At 37.0% G+C, this 17,231-nt stretch overlaps 2 protein-coding genes across 5 annotated transcripts; one reads left to right on the forward strand and one right to left on the reverse strand.

The window, feature by feature from the left end:
- Positions 1-7,229: 7,229 nt before the first annotated feature.
- LOC113281438 lies at positions 7,230-8,499 on the forward strand. The gene has a single exon (XM_026530169.1). It carries the CDS (start codon positions 7,332-7,334, stop codon positions 8,286-8,288), a length of 957 nt encoding a protein of 318 aa, XP_026385954.1. The 5' UTR covers positions 7,230-7,331; the 3' UTR covers positions 8,289-8,499.
- A 2,550-nt stretch (positions 8,500-11,049) lies between these two features.
- On the reverse strand, positions 11,050-14,033 carry LOC113281439 (pre-mRNA-splicing factor SPF27 homolog). Of its 4 annotated transcripts, XM_026530172.1 has the most exons (8): positions 13,950-13,995; positions 13,403-13,454; positions 12,878-13,121; positions 12,476-12,651; positions 12,265-12,348; positions 11,994-12,063; positions 11,749-11,882; positions 11,050-11,430 (listed from the first exon to the last, which is right to left on the reverse strand). In XM_026530172.1, exons 3-8 carry the CDS (start codon positions 13,106-13,108, stop codon positions 11,382-11,384), a joined length of 744 nt encoding a protein of 247 aa, XP_026385957.1. In that variant the 5' UTR covers positions 13,109-13,121; positions 13,403-13,454; positions 13,950-13,995; the 3' UTR covers positions 11,050-11,381. The 4 variants fall into 4 exon arrangements, with proteins under 4 accessions (XP_026385957.1, XP_026385956.1, XP_026385958.1 ...); XM_026530171.1 differs by lacking the exon at positions 13,403-13,454 and having other exon boundaries at positions 13,950-14,033; XM_026530173.1 differs by lacking the exon at positions 13,403-13,454 and having other exon boundaries at positions 12,878-13,117; positions 13,950-14,032.
- Positions 14,034-17,231: the final 3,198 nt, after the last annotated feature.

Consider the following 17,231-nt stretch of genomic DNA (forward strand, 5'->3'; position numbering starts at 1 on the left):
TTCATCAATACGAATACTAATTCATGAACGAATTTACTTTTGACCGCAATATGGGACCTTCAAGTTCACGGACGCAAACAATACATATCCTATAAAAATATTGCAATATATCAAACCATTAAAATACTGCAATAACATCATCCTCCAAATATTTTTAGAATTTAATACCAATAAACCTAAAAAATAACATAAGAAGATGAAAACAAAAATAGCTATGTGTAGTCACAATCATTGCTATTCAAATCACTAGTTATTCTTCCAACTAATCCAAAAAGAAGACATACTAGGCAACAAGAGATAGATGACAAGTTTAAATGGATTCCGGTGTATCCTCAACAGCGAACAGGAACACAGGAGGTTCAGGATCCTCACGAGACATGAAATCAATGAGCTTGTGATCTACAGCCTTCTCAGCATCAACGGAGAGATGATTCTCTTTTCGAAGATCCTTGATTTGAGATTTTATGAGACCAAGGTCAGACACAACCTTTTCCGACTCCGTTTTCACCTTATCAACACCTTTAAGAGTATCAACAAGCTGCAGTTTTGCTTACCCAAAGTACTTAAGAAAGTCATGAACAACTTCAGCAAAGATCATATCATCCTTTTCAGCATCTTCCTGAGTATATGCAAAGAAGCATGAGGCATTGGGATGATCTTCATCTACAAGAGTTCTTTTCTTCTTGGAATCAACCTCAATAACTTTGTCAAGGAATCCTTTTCCAAAACCACCATAGCAAGAAGAGGAGGAAGACATTCTCAAAAATCCAAAACTACCCGGAGTACACGTACGTGAATTGTAACCCTAAGAGGTTGGATATTTATCCTTGGGGACAGCAATTTAGGGTTTGAAATAAACTGTTGGCTCAGGACAGAACGGAATCCGCTCGAGAACAACAAATACCCAAGAAATAAAGTCCTTCAAACGTTTTGAAAACAGGACCTAAAATCAGATTTTAAGATAGTATGCAACATCTTCTTTTGACTTAACCAATACTTGAACTTAGCAAATCTGTCAACATAAGTTTAGCTATGGACGATAAGAAAATAACTTAACTCAACAGATGCAAGCAACAAGTATACCTGTTTTTAACACAACTTACTCAACAGGATTTTTTATGAGTAAGTTCTCGAACCTTGTGATTAATTAGCACAAGTACGATCCACATGCTCATTACGAGGTTTCTGTCTTTGGTTAAGTTTGTTTTTCCTCTTAGTCTTAGAGTGGGATCCTGTTTGACATGAGAAATTATCATAAAATTTACTGTCATCAAAATAAGAGACATAGTTAGAGTTCTTACCAGAAGTGTCTTGACATGAGGAAGAAGATAAACTGTTGAAAATCTCTTTGTACCTTACAATTATCTCTTTAATATCTTTTGTTATCTTATCAATCTTCCTATCTTCTGGAATGGCTTTCTCAACAGGAACAATGTTGCTTTTAGAGACAAGGCATTGAACTTCCTTTGGACGATGTTTATTAAGACGTCTATTCTTCCCTAGAACATTGGAGGAACTCACTGTACTGACTTTCCTGGTTGCATCCACAGGATAGGTACGAAAACCAATTGGCTCAATCATACGAATGTCAGTCACACCTTTGAGAATCAAATCTAGGGTGTGTTGAAGTTGAACTAAGGAGTCTTTACTCAACCTGGAGTTTCTCTTTTGTCTAACAGAAAACTTGGTCTCACAAACAAGACATACCTTTTGATCATTGGAATGATTGGAGGACGTAGTCTTAATGTCATGGTCAGAGGAGTTGTCTCTTTTACAGAATGTCCCAAATTCATGATTGGAGGAAACATTAGGAACATCTGTAATTACTTCTGAATGTAAAGCATCAGAAGTCCTTGGTAAATTAGATTTCTTTGAACATCCTAGAATGGAGAGTTTATTCAAACGGCGTTCAATATCCAAGGCATCCTTTTCGAGGCTGGTCTCAAGAGTCAAGCATGAAGACTGATCTTCAGCGTTGCCATGGACTTTGCAATTTCTAGCAATACCAAGTAGAATATTGACATGGTGTTTCATTCTAGCAGCTTGAATTCTAACAAGATTTAGAATCAATTTACTCTCCTCAGTTGTATCCCATTCATTAGAAGAGAAGGTCTCTTTCGAAGGGTAATCATGAATACTCATGCCATTGTTAGTCTGTCTCGTTGAACCACAAGGTTTTTCTATATTCGAGATTGAACTTTTCTCTTTAATAGATTTAGATGAGAGAGAATCTTTAATACTGGTGACGCGTTTATCAGAGATAGTACTCTTGTTCATAGAGTCAGATCGCTACAAACACATACTTGTTAGGTATTGAACGTGTTTTCCTGCTCTGATACCAGTTGAAAAAGCGGGGGTCTAACAACAACACCCAATAATTCGATTAGCAATCTGTATGAACAAACTCCAATATACTTTTTATGAGAATCAACTAGACATTCAGACTCAATCAATAAAAAGATATATCAAAGAGTTTATATCTCAATCTCTCGATTTGATCTTTACTCAAACAAACAGAAACCTGCGAGTCTTTATCAAAGAGAGATAACTTGGACGGTACCAAAGACCAATGTCCAAGGATAAATCAATATCAACCAACAACCAAAGATTGGGTTTCCAATTGATGATCGCGAACGCACAACATGTATTATTTCAATTATATAAAATATAATGCGGAAAAGAAATAACACAGACACCAGAAATTTTGTTAACGAGGAAACCGCAAATGTAGAAAAACCCCGAGACCCAGTACAGAATGAATACACAATGTATTGTAAGCCTACAGACACTAGCCTACTGCAAACTAACTTCGGACTGGACTATAGTTGAACCCCTATCAATCTCCCACTGATACAAGGTACAGTTGTACTCCTACGCCTCTGATCCCAGCAGGATACTGCGCACTTGATTCCCTTAGCTGATCTCACCCACAACCAAGAGTTGTTGTAACCCAAAATCACAGACTTGATAATAAACAGATCTGTCTCACACAGAAAAGTCTATCAAAGGATAAATCTGTCTCCCACAGATAAACCCTAGGTTTTGTTCCGTCTTAAGATATAAAATCAAGGTGAACAGGACCAATTGATAATCCGGTCTTATATTCCCGAAGAACAACCTAGATTAATCAATCACCTCTCTACAATCCTTCCTGACTACACAAGCAGATTATCGAGGAATCACAAACAGTGAGACGAAGATGTTTGTGACTTCTTTATCTTGCCTATCGGAGAACTCTCACGATCTCAAGCCAATCAATCGATTGTACTCGTACGATAGAAGATGCAAGATCAAATCACACAACTACGATAAAGTAGTATCGGTCTGGCTTCACAATCCCAATGAAGTCTTTAAGTCGTTAACCTGATTTTAAAGAAGAAAATCAAAGGTTAATGGAGATCGCCTCTAGCGAGCGCACTAGTAGCACACATATGTGTGGGGATTAGGTTTTCTCAATGCTAGATGTCTCCTTTATATAGCCTTCAAATCAGGGTTTTGCCTTAGGTACAAAGCAATCCTTATTCACCGTTAGATGAAAACCTGATTTAGATTCAAGCTAATATTTCTCAACCGTTAGATCGAAAACTTAGCTTGTCACATACACTTGGGTAAACGTTTACTGGGTTCGTGAAAACCATGCCCAAACGTGTACGTTCATGTTGGTTCAACATAATAACCCAAAAGGTCAACCATATGAGCATTTCATATTAACCTTTTTCTTTTTCACCATAACTAGTTCAATTGACTCAAATGAGCTAGTTAGAGAGTTGTTCAATTGCTATGCTCTTATGTAACTACACAAGACAAAATTGAAACAAAGATGATTCGATTCGATTCGATCGGCTCATGAACATTATAGCCACGGTTTGCATAAAGCATTCCTTAGTAATTTAATGTTTCTTGTTCAGAGAAGATCTTTAGATCATAACCTCTTAAGTTCACAAACAAGTTCGCGGACTTAAGTTAATCGGTTGAGTTTTCCAAACTCAACAGAAATTCTCAGAAAGAGAACTTCCGCCAGTTCGCGGACTGGGTTCGCCGACTGATTTTGCGGACTAAGCACACAAACTAGTTTTGGAAAATCCAGCAGAAATTCTCGGTCGAGAACTTCCGACTGTTCGCGGACTTGGCAAGCCAATTCCACAATCCTTCCGATTTCTCTTGATCAACAAAGTTCGAAAACTTCGGTTCAAGGAATACATGGTTATGTAAATATAAACTCTCATTTCAATCATTGAGACATTCTCAGAGGACGCTATGTAGCCGTTATTCACAGACCGATTCACGTCAGAGCAATTCTCAAAGTGATTAAAACTTTTCGTGACTTTCGTCACTAGGTGAAGATAAACTTGATCAATGCGAAACGCTTTACCAACACAATATTTCGAGATAAAATATAAGCAATGAATGCTCAACTCGAAATGTAAAGTGTGTATGATCTAGTCTATATAGCATACGACTTTTGTATCATAAGAAGTGGGAAATAGAATAAATAGACTTTTGAGTGATAGATAAGTTCAAGTCTCCACATACCTTTTTGTTGATGAAGTTCCAAGGTTCCTTGTATAGATCTTCGTCGTTGTATGATGAATCGCCATGAAGTCCTTGAGATTAACTACACTTTTCCTATCCTAGTCCGAGACTTAGCTATGTAGGCTAGAAATCAAGACTCATGGTTTTGATCACTAACATTGACAAACATGCTTGAGATAGCAACGCATGCGAGGTTGACCGAGATATGCTCTAACACATACTTGTGGACTCAAGTTTTAAATGTTTATAGTCGTAAGTAAAAGCATACACAAACCTCTCTTTATGTGGCGTCAACTATTGTCTCTTGCAATATTCCATTACTTTGGGGTAATTAGTGCCCCAATCATCCTCGAAATCCTTCAAGTTTATCTCATATCTTGCCATACTCATCGACCAAACCAACTTATCCCACGCTTTCATGAATAACCTAAACTTGATCTCACCTTCTTTCCATTCTTCGTCTTCTTTCTTCTTCTCTTCCTCTCTATCCTCTTTAGTTAATTTACTAAGACGTTCATCTTCCTCCTTTTCACGTTTAGTACCTTTCTTTGTCTTTGGCTTTTGGATATGATTCCTACAATTCTTTCTAAGATTGCATTGTATATGCCAAGTGCAAAGCAAATTTTGTGCATTGGGAAAAACTATCCTCATGACGTTCATTATTGCTTGCTCATTATCGGTCACTACAACCTCGGGAGTCTCGTCTTCGGGGTAGAGAAGCTTCAAGGTTTCCAATGCCCAAATATAACTATCATCCTTCTCACGATCCATAAAACACCATGCCACTGTGAACGATTGCTTATCCGAGGTTTGTCCTACAATGTTCAACAAAGGCATGTTGTACCTATTCGTCTTATAAGTACAATCCATGAACAAAACTGGGTAAAAGCACGCGCCAATTGAATCATATCGGGATTTGCAAGAAAAATACAATCCACTTCCCCTCCGATGACTCATGGTGTCTCACCGTGTAGTTGTATTTGTGTGCCAACCATTGTGATTCTTCCATTACCTTTCTTCCATCCCATTCAATTCTTTTGATAGTTGCCTTGGCCGCATAAATTGTAGACAATGAAGAAAAGTTATGCGGGTCGTCCCCTTGAACTTACTAAGGAGCTTGCTTGGTTTAATTCCCCAACTTGTTCTTACTTGTTCGAACTCGTGCGGTTTCAACTTGGCAGTGCCCAACAAGACTTTCCGGATCTTTATGGTTATGCCAACCAACATCAACTCTATTCATTCTCCACAAGTTATCGGTGTCTTTGTTCCTCCAAAAAATAATCTTTAATGGGCATCCACACTTCTTTGACTTCGTCTTGTATACCCTAGTCGTCTTCTTATCATACACATAACCCTTTCTCTTGTGACTTGCGTCCGACGACCCACTACACTCGCATATCATTTCAAACCGTGAATCTTTTTGTTGGGTGTTTTTAACTAGAACGCACATCTTTTCTTTTGCTTTCTCAATAACCCACTTGACCGCGTAGTCTTTTTCCTTCCATTCCAAATCATTAGCATAATGTGCGGAAGTATCAGGACCCCTAACATTGTGAGATTGAGGCTGATCCGTCATCGGTACCAATGCAATCTACAAAACATCACAAGTTAGTTGATATGTACTACAAAAGTCGGCAGGGTCGATATATAAAACAACACCGACTAAAATACAGTCGGCATGGTAGAAAAATAAGACAACGCCGACCAAAGTATAGTCGGCAGGGTCGGCGTATCCACTACAATGCGGGCTTAAACGTTTTCAAATAACGTCTCCTGTTTTGCAAAAAATCTTGTAGTCGGCAGGGTTCAAATTTTCGACCTTGCTGACTTAACACTGCTCATGAAAAGTCGGAGCATTTGGTATTATTTACCACGCCGACGTTTACAGTCGGCATGATCGACAATCGTCGACCTTGCCGACACTGGACAGCAAAAATGAAGAAAAAAAAGGCAAAATCGACCATTTGCATGGAAAAATCACAATCTCCACCACGTAAGTTGTCTACCTGATTACTTGCAGCTCCATTCTCTTGTTCTGGGTCATTGGATTCTATGTTTGGCTCAAGACATTCACCACTTCCATACCTATCCTGAGTTTGAGAAAAATAAAAGTGAAGATCATGCATATAATCCATTTGATCATGATTTGGTAGATCATCATACAAGTACTCATTTGTAGGAAGAAAGTTAGAAGACTCCCCCACTTCAAAATCAGGATTAGAATCACTCATCTCACTCATATCACAAATTTCTCAAAAACCCTAACTCCCCACCCCCATCCCCCCCCAAAAAAAAAAAACTTCCTCTACTGCTTCATACTCTTTCTTACTCTCAATTATTTCCAAATCCACTCATATAAATCAACTAACTAATCTAATCATTTCAATTAAATTAATGTTAATCATGGCAGGGACAATTTAGTTATTTTGAAAATATAACGTTAAAGGGTGGCTTCTTTTACTTCAAAATGACCTAACTTTTGTCTCATTAGATATACCCCAATTAAATCAGGTTTTTTTCCCCCGGACAACACAACGTATGAGTCCTTGCTCCGGGCCGAATTGACACCAAAAAGCACATTAAAAGGACTAAAATTTAAATTTGTTACTATCAAGAGGACTAAAAGATAAATACTACAAGTTCTAAGTCAAAAAAGTAAAATGGACTATACACTAGTACTAGAGTAGTAGAAAATGGCAATGTTCGATGTGGACCCCACCTTGTGATGTGGGGACGGTGCACCTGTAAATTAAAAATACAAAATAAATAAAAGCAAATTTAAGACCTAAGAGGAGTGAATGACCCTTTCTTTCTCTCTCAACTCCTCTCTTTCATTCTCTGCAACTTTCTTTTTTTTCTTTCTATACCCAGAAAAGAATTCATTTAATCAAACACTCAAGAAAAAGAAAAAAAAAATGAAGAATCTGTACCATAAAAACAAAGACAAAGGTAAAGTATACCCTTCTCCATCTCTTTCTTCGTCTTCATCTTCATCTTCATCACCAAGCAACAACAACAACAACAAAGATGTTTTGAATCTACTACCAGCTGCTATTCTAGTACTTGTTTCAGTACTTTCATTAGAAGATCGTGAAGTATTAAGCTACTTAATAACCATGTCACTGAAATCAACAAACCCATCTTCATCATCATCAAAGATCCTTGTACAGAAATTCAAGAAAACAAGTCATAAACCATTATTTGATTGTGGTTGTTTTGATTGTTATACTAGTTTTTGGTTTAGATGGGATTCTTCACCTAACAGAGAACTTATCCATCAAGCTATTGAAGCTTTTGAAGAACATTTATCTAAACGCGATGATGAACTACTACTCTCTGCTTCTTCTTCACCTTCATCTAAACATAGAGGTAAGAAGAAAGACAAAACGGGTCGAAGAAATTCTGATAAATCAGTCGATAAACATCAGAAGAAGAAAGCAGATGTAATTATGCCCGCGTTGCCGGAATTTGAACCGGAGAAGAAGCCTTTGGTGACCATAACAGATGACATTGTTGTTTTACCTGAATGTGTGAACGAAGATGAAGAGAAGAAGATAAAACAAGTGTCTGAAGAAAGGAAAGCGAAAGAAGGAGTAAAGGAAGAACAAGAAACGGCGGTGGTGGTGGAGGAAACTGAAGAACAAGTTCAGGTGTTGAATAATGGTGGTCACAAGGGTTTGGCAAGGAAGGTTTTACCGGATGTATTAGGGATATTAAATTCTCGTTTATGGAGTCTTTGGAGTCCGAATGTTTAATAATTTTAGTGGTGGGTGGTGAATTCTTCTATTATTCTCCATCCACTCAAAAATATATCTAAAATTTCTAATATCCTTTCTTGTTTTCTAAGTAAATTTTCTTTTATGATGTTAATGGATACCAACATTTGCCGGTGGTGTGTCATTTTTGGTTCACCGGAAACAAGTTTATAAAAGAAAAAAAATTAGGGTTTAAGAAACGGTATAAAAAGGTGTGTTGTGTTATGTAACATCATCACTATTGACTTCAATTAGTGAGCTTACAAAAACAAACCTCCTTTTTTTTATTTAAATTTTTTATTTTTAATGTATATAAATGTTTTGATGCTTTTGCTATTATATGAGTTTTCCTCTTTGGAAGAATCTTTCTTTAGAAATTTTCATGAATGGATTAGGTTTATGAATTCATGCTTATCTTGTCTCGAGTGTGATTGATTGATTACTCACACACCCTACTGTTTGAGCAAGAATTACAACAAGGCCATTGGGTCTTAGCTCTAGTCGTGGTGACCTCGTTTTGATTTTTGTACCCTGGGGAAATTTTATGTTTTGGGGTTGCAATCAAAATCAAAATTTACTTAAAAAGGGGATACCAAGAAAAGTTTGAATGTTGTGGGAGGAAATTTAGCGTATTTGATGCATGGCTGACTGCATATTTGAGGGAAAGATGCAGTCTTGTTATGATGGTGTTTCCTCAGACAGTCCCATAAAAAGTAATGATAATTCGTTGAAAGAAGGCTTAGTTTTTCATATTGGGGTGTCACTCTGCTGTAATAATAATAGTAGCAATTATGGTCTCCTTTATTGATTGCTCTCAATTCCTCATTCTTATCATAGTTCTCAACTAAAAATCAAAGATTTCACAAATTTGATAATGATGTCATTTTGAATCACAACAACATTTTTTTTTTTGAAGGTTCAAAAGTATAGTAATCTTAGGTGTTTGTTGTTGGGATTTTGAGGGTATATAAGAAGAGATTTGGTAAAGTTTTGAAACAACAGAGCAGATATGGGGTTGCTATCAGACAGGATTATGTGAAGTAGTTGAGACCGTAGTTAGTAAGTTCGCGAATTTTTACGTATCACGAATTTTACCGTCTTATTTGCGTACGTTTGCAACTCCGAACCCAAATCGCGTATTATGTGGCATTCCCGGATTATTCGCGAATCGTTCACGAATTTTACGTATCCCGAATGATACGTCCGCTTAATTCGCCATAAATGTTTTAGCTTTTACTTTTCAAAGACTCCACTTTTTGGGCTTTACTGCCTCCCGAGCATACACGACCGAATATTAGACGTGTTGTAATTTTTATGAAACAAAAACGACTGAAGAGATATGAAGGTGAAGGTGAGAAAGATCTCAAACTCACTAACCAAGCATCTAAACCACCATACGACGTCCTCTTAGATAACTAATGTTGTATATATTATTAATATCATCATATTAAGTTTATTTTTTCTTTAAGTAACTCACACATATGCATAAAAATTGGTCTATGACCTTATAAATACAAATTATTTGTTATATATAGATACCGAATTTTCAGAGCCGAACTCACATTTATAAATCGAATTATACACGTACGTATGCCGTTCCGAATTACTGACGAATCACGTCCCGTTGACCGAATTTTGGACCGAATCTGGATTTTACAAAACGTATAATACTCGTATGTTTACCGTTCCGTACGTTTGACGAATCCCGAATTGTTAACTAGGGTTGAGACTCCTGAGAGGTTATGGTCCTTGTGGATATTGATATATTTATCCACACTAGTACAAAAATGTTACTCTACTTGCAGAATGCGCATCATTTGTTTGTCTGCCAAACTATAGGAATTGTATTTGTAACCCTAGCCAAACACTTCAGATGAGAGGCAGAGAACCTCTCAATGGTATATTCATAATGGGGATAAGTTTTTCTTTGTTGCTTTGTTCTTGTATAATACCTAAGGTTTTGGCCAAGATTGCTAATAGGGGTGTCAAATTACTTGGGGGTGCACCAATATGCACATAGGACAAAATACATATCGGTAAGGGATTGGTACACCCGCAAACAATTTGGTGCCCCCAATTAGCAGCCTTGGTTTTGGCGATATGAAAATGAAGCAAACTTATTAGATGGGTCATATCAAAATCATATGGGCAGTACACCCTCTCAGCTCAAATCATTTTCCGGAGTCTCTTATCTCGTGACTCTGTCTAATGCCAATGCCAATGCCATGCTTAGAAGCACTCCAGCATTTAATGGTCGGTTCAATAAAAAACAAAGGTGACAACGAGATTTTGTAGTTTTATGACAGACGAGAATCTAGTTGGTGTCTAATTGGATCAGTTCATCACCACGAGAAGAAAGAAAACCTTACCAAGATAGAAAGACTGAAAATATTCAAAAATCTAATTTGATCTGTTATGAAAAATTATGAAAACAACGGTGGGGATGAATTGGTGATTATCAAAGAAATTAATATGCCCACAAACACGGAAAGATTTTTGCTTCTACAAGATTTTCCCTGCTGGAAAACTAGTCCAACAATTGCATTTCTCAGTACAAAAACTCACAAGCCAAAATGGTCAAACCATGTAACAATAACGAATGATCTCCCTTGCTTACATTTGTCAGACAAAAATGGCTGTCTTTTGAGGTTCACCAAAGCAGCTGTCATAAGAAAGCTCCAAACTGCAATCACTAAAGCAGATTTGGATAAATTCCCATCTGATTGGATCAACAGCTACAAGAAATGTTAAGAAAACAAAGTTAAACTAACTTTTCCTTCTACAAGATTCTTTATACCATAATTCTTACATTCATCACATACATGTCAGAAGTGTTTTCATTCGAGGCATTGGAAATAGTTCAACCAATAATTGGATTTGACAGTGCTGAATTCTCACTCAAAATGATCAAAACAAGTAAAACTAACAGTCTTAATTAGTTACATTTGTCAAGAAAAAAGATATGGCACTCTTTCAAGGTCTGCCAAATCATATACATATCTTGGATACAAAAAGCTTGACATGAATGTAAAGCTTCGGAACTGTAATTACTGGCAAATCATCAACTCCCTAGAAACTCATACCTCGACGACCTCACTGCAATGAGGAGCTATTCTCTGCATCCATGTCCACTTTCCAGCCTCTGGATACATAAGCATCAAAATGGAAAACAAGATAACTTTAGACAACCACCACTGGAGTAACTAAATAAATGTATTTTGCATTCATTAAGGACACCCAAATCTATACAATTCATCATCGATGGTGGTAATACAAGTTTGACATAGCAAAATCTTATGTTAACGTAGCATTTTTCTTATTCATTAGAGGCGGATCTACTTTGAAGTGACTAATCAAAGGTTAATAAATAATCACAGCTAAAGTAGACTTTCGACATACCACCGCAACAAGATCAATAAAGTAGCTTAGAAATATAAAATGCAAAGGAAGGAATACTAACTTCTCTGCAGCTTCACCCTTAAGTTGTTCGATATGATTCTCAATACCAGCACATGCAGCTTGAATTTGTATATTCTTCTCGCAGAGCTCCCTCCATTGCATAGATAATGCATTCAGCTCAACTGCAGTGTTTTGCTGCAACCATCAAGAAAACTGGCATACATCTTTATCCGATTTTACAACCTCTTTTGCTAAACAACATACTTATGATTCGCGGGAAAGTGGTTTTAAGTTTGTCAAACTAACCTGATGATATTTCCTCTCCCGATTCACGCTTTCGATCTTCTCATTATATCCCTGAGCCATTGATTGCATCCTGCAGAAGAAAATCAGGTTGAAGACCATAAGGAACAACCCTCACACAATAGGGAACTAGTACAGGAAACAAAGTTCTTTCAAGTATTCCAAGAGGTGTCATTTGGTTAAAAAGTATTCTTGGTTTTGAGATGAAATATGATGATTTCCAAAAGATCATTCAAAAATAAAAAAATAAAATAAGGGATATTCAAGAATAAACCTAGACAAGAATGACTCCAGGCCTTGGTTGTGATGCTTCCAAACATCACCACCATGTTTCGACATCAAATCCAAATTTTCTAGCCTGCAAGATACAGCAAACAGCTAAGATATCCATATAAAGGATTTCCAGACATAGCAATAGTTGAGGAACAAACAATAGTTCCACCATCCTGTAAATTTTGTCACTATTCAACAACGGAAGCATTTACCTTAACATTTGATGTTGTAGGGAGCTTTGAGCATTTTCAAGGTGTTGTGTCCATGCATTAGTATCATTTCGTTTATTCACAGGTGGTGGTTCTAGTCCATACCGGGACATGTCCAGGGTTACAGGAGGCTTGCCAGCTCTAACACGCTCATATTCTCTGGCAAGCATAGGATGATTCTGATAAGTGGGTTAAAAAGTTAGTCAGAGTTGAACGCAACATTCATGTGTGTAACTAAAACCTCACGAACAAGAAAAGAAATGATACAGCATTCTTAATGCTTTTTGCATCCTTAGTAGTCCAGAGATTCCAGGAACTACAACCATTTGAATAAAAGTGACTCGACTCTTCAACAACACAACAAGGAGAAGAATGTATTTCCAGTTTTAAAGCAAAGAGTACTACCTCAAAATTGCACTTCGGTGCTGGAGGCAGATCTTTGAGGTAATCAGCAGGTTTCTTAGTACTTCTCCGCATCTCTTCTTCAACTAATTTGTCAACGACTGTTTTCACATTTGGGTCACCATAATCATCGTCGATATAAGGTAGTGCATCAATGATTTCCTGACTGCTCGACCACGTTGGATAGGCACCAGGAGGAGCTTCGAGCATTAAAATATCTCCTTCATTCACCATTTTTACTCTCTAACTTTGATACAAGAAACAGCCAATCATACACATAGAAAGTAAAGAAAGTTAAACATTGGATTCACTGACAGAAATGTAATATAAGCTAGGCAACAAGTTCATTATATTTTCTCGAAATGTAATATAGATACTTCTTCACAGTTACTTGAAATATGCAGTTTAACCATCAATTACTACAGATACATATATCAACTTGATATAATTAGAGTGTGATTCAAATCCAACCATGTCTAGCCTGACATGAAAACGCCTGAGAAAAACAAATCATGAACATTGACTTACCATTAACATTGACCTAAGAAACACCAGTTCTTCATATTTCAGGTATGTAATTCTGCAAACCCTAACCGTTAAACCTCAACATAAACATTAGTTCTTGAAATTTTAGCTTATTGCGTACGGTAACCTTCCCCCTAAAAGATATATCGTCATAGACAATCACTACACATATATTACACATTTAACAACTCAGATTCTATTACTACGATTCTAGTCCAACTATGCATATACTGCGAATGCCCGGTGAAGAACGAATCGAACCGGTTTCATAAAGAATATACCCATAAACCTACATCCTGACCATTGAACTAAGATCAGAATGTGATTCTTTAAAATCTAACTGTCAAACCTCAAGTAAAATTCCCAATCCAATCGAAATCTTATTCTAAACCCATTTATAAACATAAACCCTAGCTTTAAAATATCAACTAAACCCTAGAATTTTATTTAGAAAAAGCGCGATCCTAGAAACAAATTCGATGGAGACAAATGGAGTTGAAGAAAAAACCCTAAACAACGAAGATGAAGAGCAAACGAGAGAGAGAGTTACCCCTACGCTTCTCGGTGTTGCCTCAGGAAGAGAAAAGTGTAGAAAGACACTGGACAGTAATAATGAATAAAAGGGGAAACGGGATTAGTTGGTCCAGTAAGGGCAGTTCTTAAGCTAAGCACTATGGTCACGAAGCAGTTCCACTATGGTGCCTTTTTATCCCTTCCCTACATGATACGGTTACTCAGTTTTCATGTGAATAATGTTATACCGAAACTGAATTTTCGTTTTCTTTTCCCAATCAATTTGCGTTGGAATTATATTTGTTTAGGTATAGAAAGATAATTTAGAGTAAAAAAATGAGATATAATAGGTAAAAAATAGATATTATAGGTAGAAAAAGAGTTTTAGTAAAAAATAGAGTGAAAAAAGAAAGTTTTAGGATAAAACTAAAAAAATCAAAAACGGAAACTCAGTTTCCGTGTAAAATGCTACGGAAACTGGGTATCCTTTTCAACTGCTTTACACATACTCAGAAATTTTGACGGAAACTCAATTTCCGTCTCATTTTCGTTCCCTATTACCCGGATCAGACGTGATCCACCTACTAAGAAAGGGAAGGAATTTCCCTACTTTTGTAGGGATATAGGAGACCATAGTGGTTTCCAATTTGGATTTTTCCTTACAAATGAGGTATAGGGAAGGGAAATGGGGCACCATAATGCAAGGCCTTATGGTATTCCAAATAAATATTTTTTGCCGGCCACGTGGATAACCAAATAGCATTTTCCACTATGGAAAACAAGGCTAAAATGAACAAATCTGATCGAATAGCTCCATTGTTACATCTCTCCACTTAATTTACAATAACAAACAAAATCCCGTTAATATAATATTAGAGAATATTTACGGTTTATCTAATATAAAATAAACTATCATTATAATATATAAGTATTTAACGAAGAAGTAGGAGAGAGAAAGAACTGGGCGGTTTTTGTGTATTCTCCAGCGAATAAACTTCCACCTCACGGTTTAACAAGAAACTGTACTATGTTTAGTACAAATGGATCAATAAACCAGAGTTGCAGCACTGCTTCTTAAGGAATGCAATCTCTAAACTACTCTCTTAACTTTATTAATGAACTCAAAACAAGTTCTTACTCACTAAATAAGCAAATGATTAAACCCTAGCAGCCAACGACTAGATAGCGAACACGTGTCACTATCTGAATGGCTCTCTACTAACTATTAGGGAAATAGTTATAATAACACCACACAAGAGACTAAAGGCAGACATGGTGCCCTTTCAGGACTCATATGGACCATGACATTACCTTCCCCTAAACAGAATCCTTGTCCTCAAGGATAAAATTGCTATAGTGTGCTCTGATTGAAGAGAGATCTTCCCAAGTGGCGTCTTCAGGTGTGGAATTAGTCCATTGAATGAAAACCTGTCTCACTAGATGCTTGCCAATCAACATGGTTCTATGCTGGAGTAACTTCTCAGGTCGCATAATGATCTCACCCTCATGATCTACAACAAGTAAGGTGGGAGATGGAACATGTTGTTTGCCAATCTGTTTCTTCAGTTGAGACACATGGAAGACTGGATGAACTCTGGCATGGGAGGGTAACTGCAACCTATAAGCAACAAGACCAATCTTCTGCAATACAGGGAATGGTCCATAATACTTAGCAGCAAGCTTAAAATTCTTTCTCATAGCAACTGAAACTTTTCTGTAAGGATGAAGCTTCAAATAAACCATGTCTCCCACAAGAAAAACTCTGTCAGTTTTAGATTGATCAGCAAAAAACTTCATTCTTTCTTGAGCTTTGTGAAGAGATTCCTTGAGAATGTCTAGCATAACATCCCTTTATTTCAAGTAAGTTTCAACAACAACCACTGAAGTAGTTGTAGTAGAAGGAAAATCCATGTGAGGTGGTAAGTAGCCATAAAGTGCTTGGAAAGGAGACATCTTCAAACTGGTGTGATAACTAGTGCCATACCACCATTCTGCAAGAGAAAGCCACTTACACTATTTGTTGGGCTTGTGACCAGTAATACATCTCAAAAAAGTCTCCAATCATGAGTTAACTCTTTTAGATTGGCCGTCAGTTTGGGGATGGTAAGTTGTGCTGAGATTTAAGCTGGTGCCAAATGATTTAAACAAGTCTTTCCAGAAGTTATTAGTAAAGACTTTATCTCTATATGAAACTATAGAGGCAGGTAATCCATGAAGTTTAAATACTTGATCCAAGAATGCTTTGGCCACAGAAGCAGCTGTGTAGGGGTGTTGAAGGGCAATAAAATGGTTGTATTTAGTGAGGCTGTCAACAACCACTAAGATAACACTTTTTCTATCACTCATAGGAAGGCCTTCAATGGAGTACATGGTGATATGTTTCCAGGCATGCTCTGGCATTGGAAGTGGCTTCAATAACCCAGATGGAAAGGTGTGCTCTCCTTTGTTCCTTTGGCAAGTATCACATTTAGCCACAAAAAGAAGTATATCTTGTTTCATCTTAGGCCAGTAGAAGTAATTCTTGGCCCTGACATAAGTTGCCTGCATACCAGAGTGTCCTCCCACAGCAGAAGAGTGCAATGTACTTAAATTAAAAGATCTTACTCAATTACTGGCTCCCACATAGAATCTTGATTTGTATCTCAAAATGTCTTCTTTATAGGAATATGAAGGAGCTGAGTCAGCTGAAAGAAGAAGCTGTGGAATGAGATGTTGAGCCTTAGGGTCATCAGTATAGCTTTGAAGAAGTTAAGACATCCAAGTTGGTCTTGACATAGACATGGGAGACCTCCTTGACAAATCATCAACAACTATGTGTTCTTTACCTTTTTTGTATCTAATTTCATAGTCAAAGCCTAAGAGCTTCATTAGCCACCTTTGTTATAAGACTGTAGTAATTCTTTATTCCAGAAAGTACGTGAGACTTTGATGATCAGTGAGAATAATGAATTTGTTACCTTATACGTAATGCATCCACTTTCAGACAGCTTTAACAACATTTATGAATTCTTTTTCATAATTAGATAAGGCTCTTGCTCTTGGGCCCAATGTTGTACTGAAAAAGATATGGGTTTTCCTTTTTGAGTCAAGACAGCACCAATACAGTTGTTACTGGCATCACTCTCCACAGTGAATGGCTTTGAGAAATCTGGGGGTGCAAGAACTAGAGTGGTGGACATTGCAGCTTTAAGTTGTTCAAAGGCAATTGTAGCAGCTAGAGTCCAACTAAAGGAGTCTTTCCTTAAAAGATCAGTAAGAGGCTTACTAATTGCTCCATAGTGCTTAACAAATTTCCTATAATACCCTGTAAGTCCAAGAA

The sequence above is a fragment of the Papaver somniferum genome, chromosome 5, assembly GCF_003573695.1.
Source record: "Papaver somniferum cultivar HN1 chromosome 5, ASM357369v1, whole genome shotgun sequence".
Taxonomy (NCBI): Eukaryota; Viridiplantae; Streptophyta; class Magnoliopsida; order Ranunculales; family Papaveraceae; genus Papaver; species Papaver somniferum.

Bases quoted from the DNA above. Each gene is read 5' to 3' on its own strand.
- LOC113281438 (XM_026530169.1), top strand. From the start codon at position 7,332: ATGACCCTTTCTTTCTCTCTCAACTCCTCTCTTTCATTCTCTGCAACT.
- LOC113281439 (XM_026530170.1), bottom strand. The intron at 12,064-12,264 runs GTTTATTCTTGA...TTTCTTCTGCAG, and splicing joins CTGGAGTCATTCTTGTCTAG to GATGCAATCAATGGCTCAGG. The intron at 11,883-11,993 runs GTTAGTTTGACA...TGATGGTTGCAG, and splicing joins GGGAGAGGAAATATCATCAG to CAAAACACTGCAGTTGAGCT.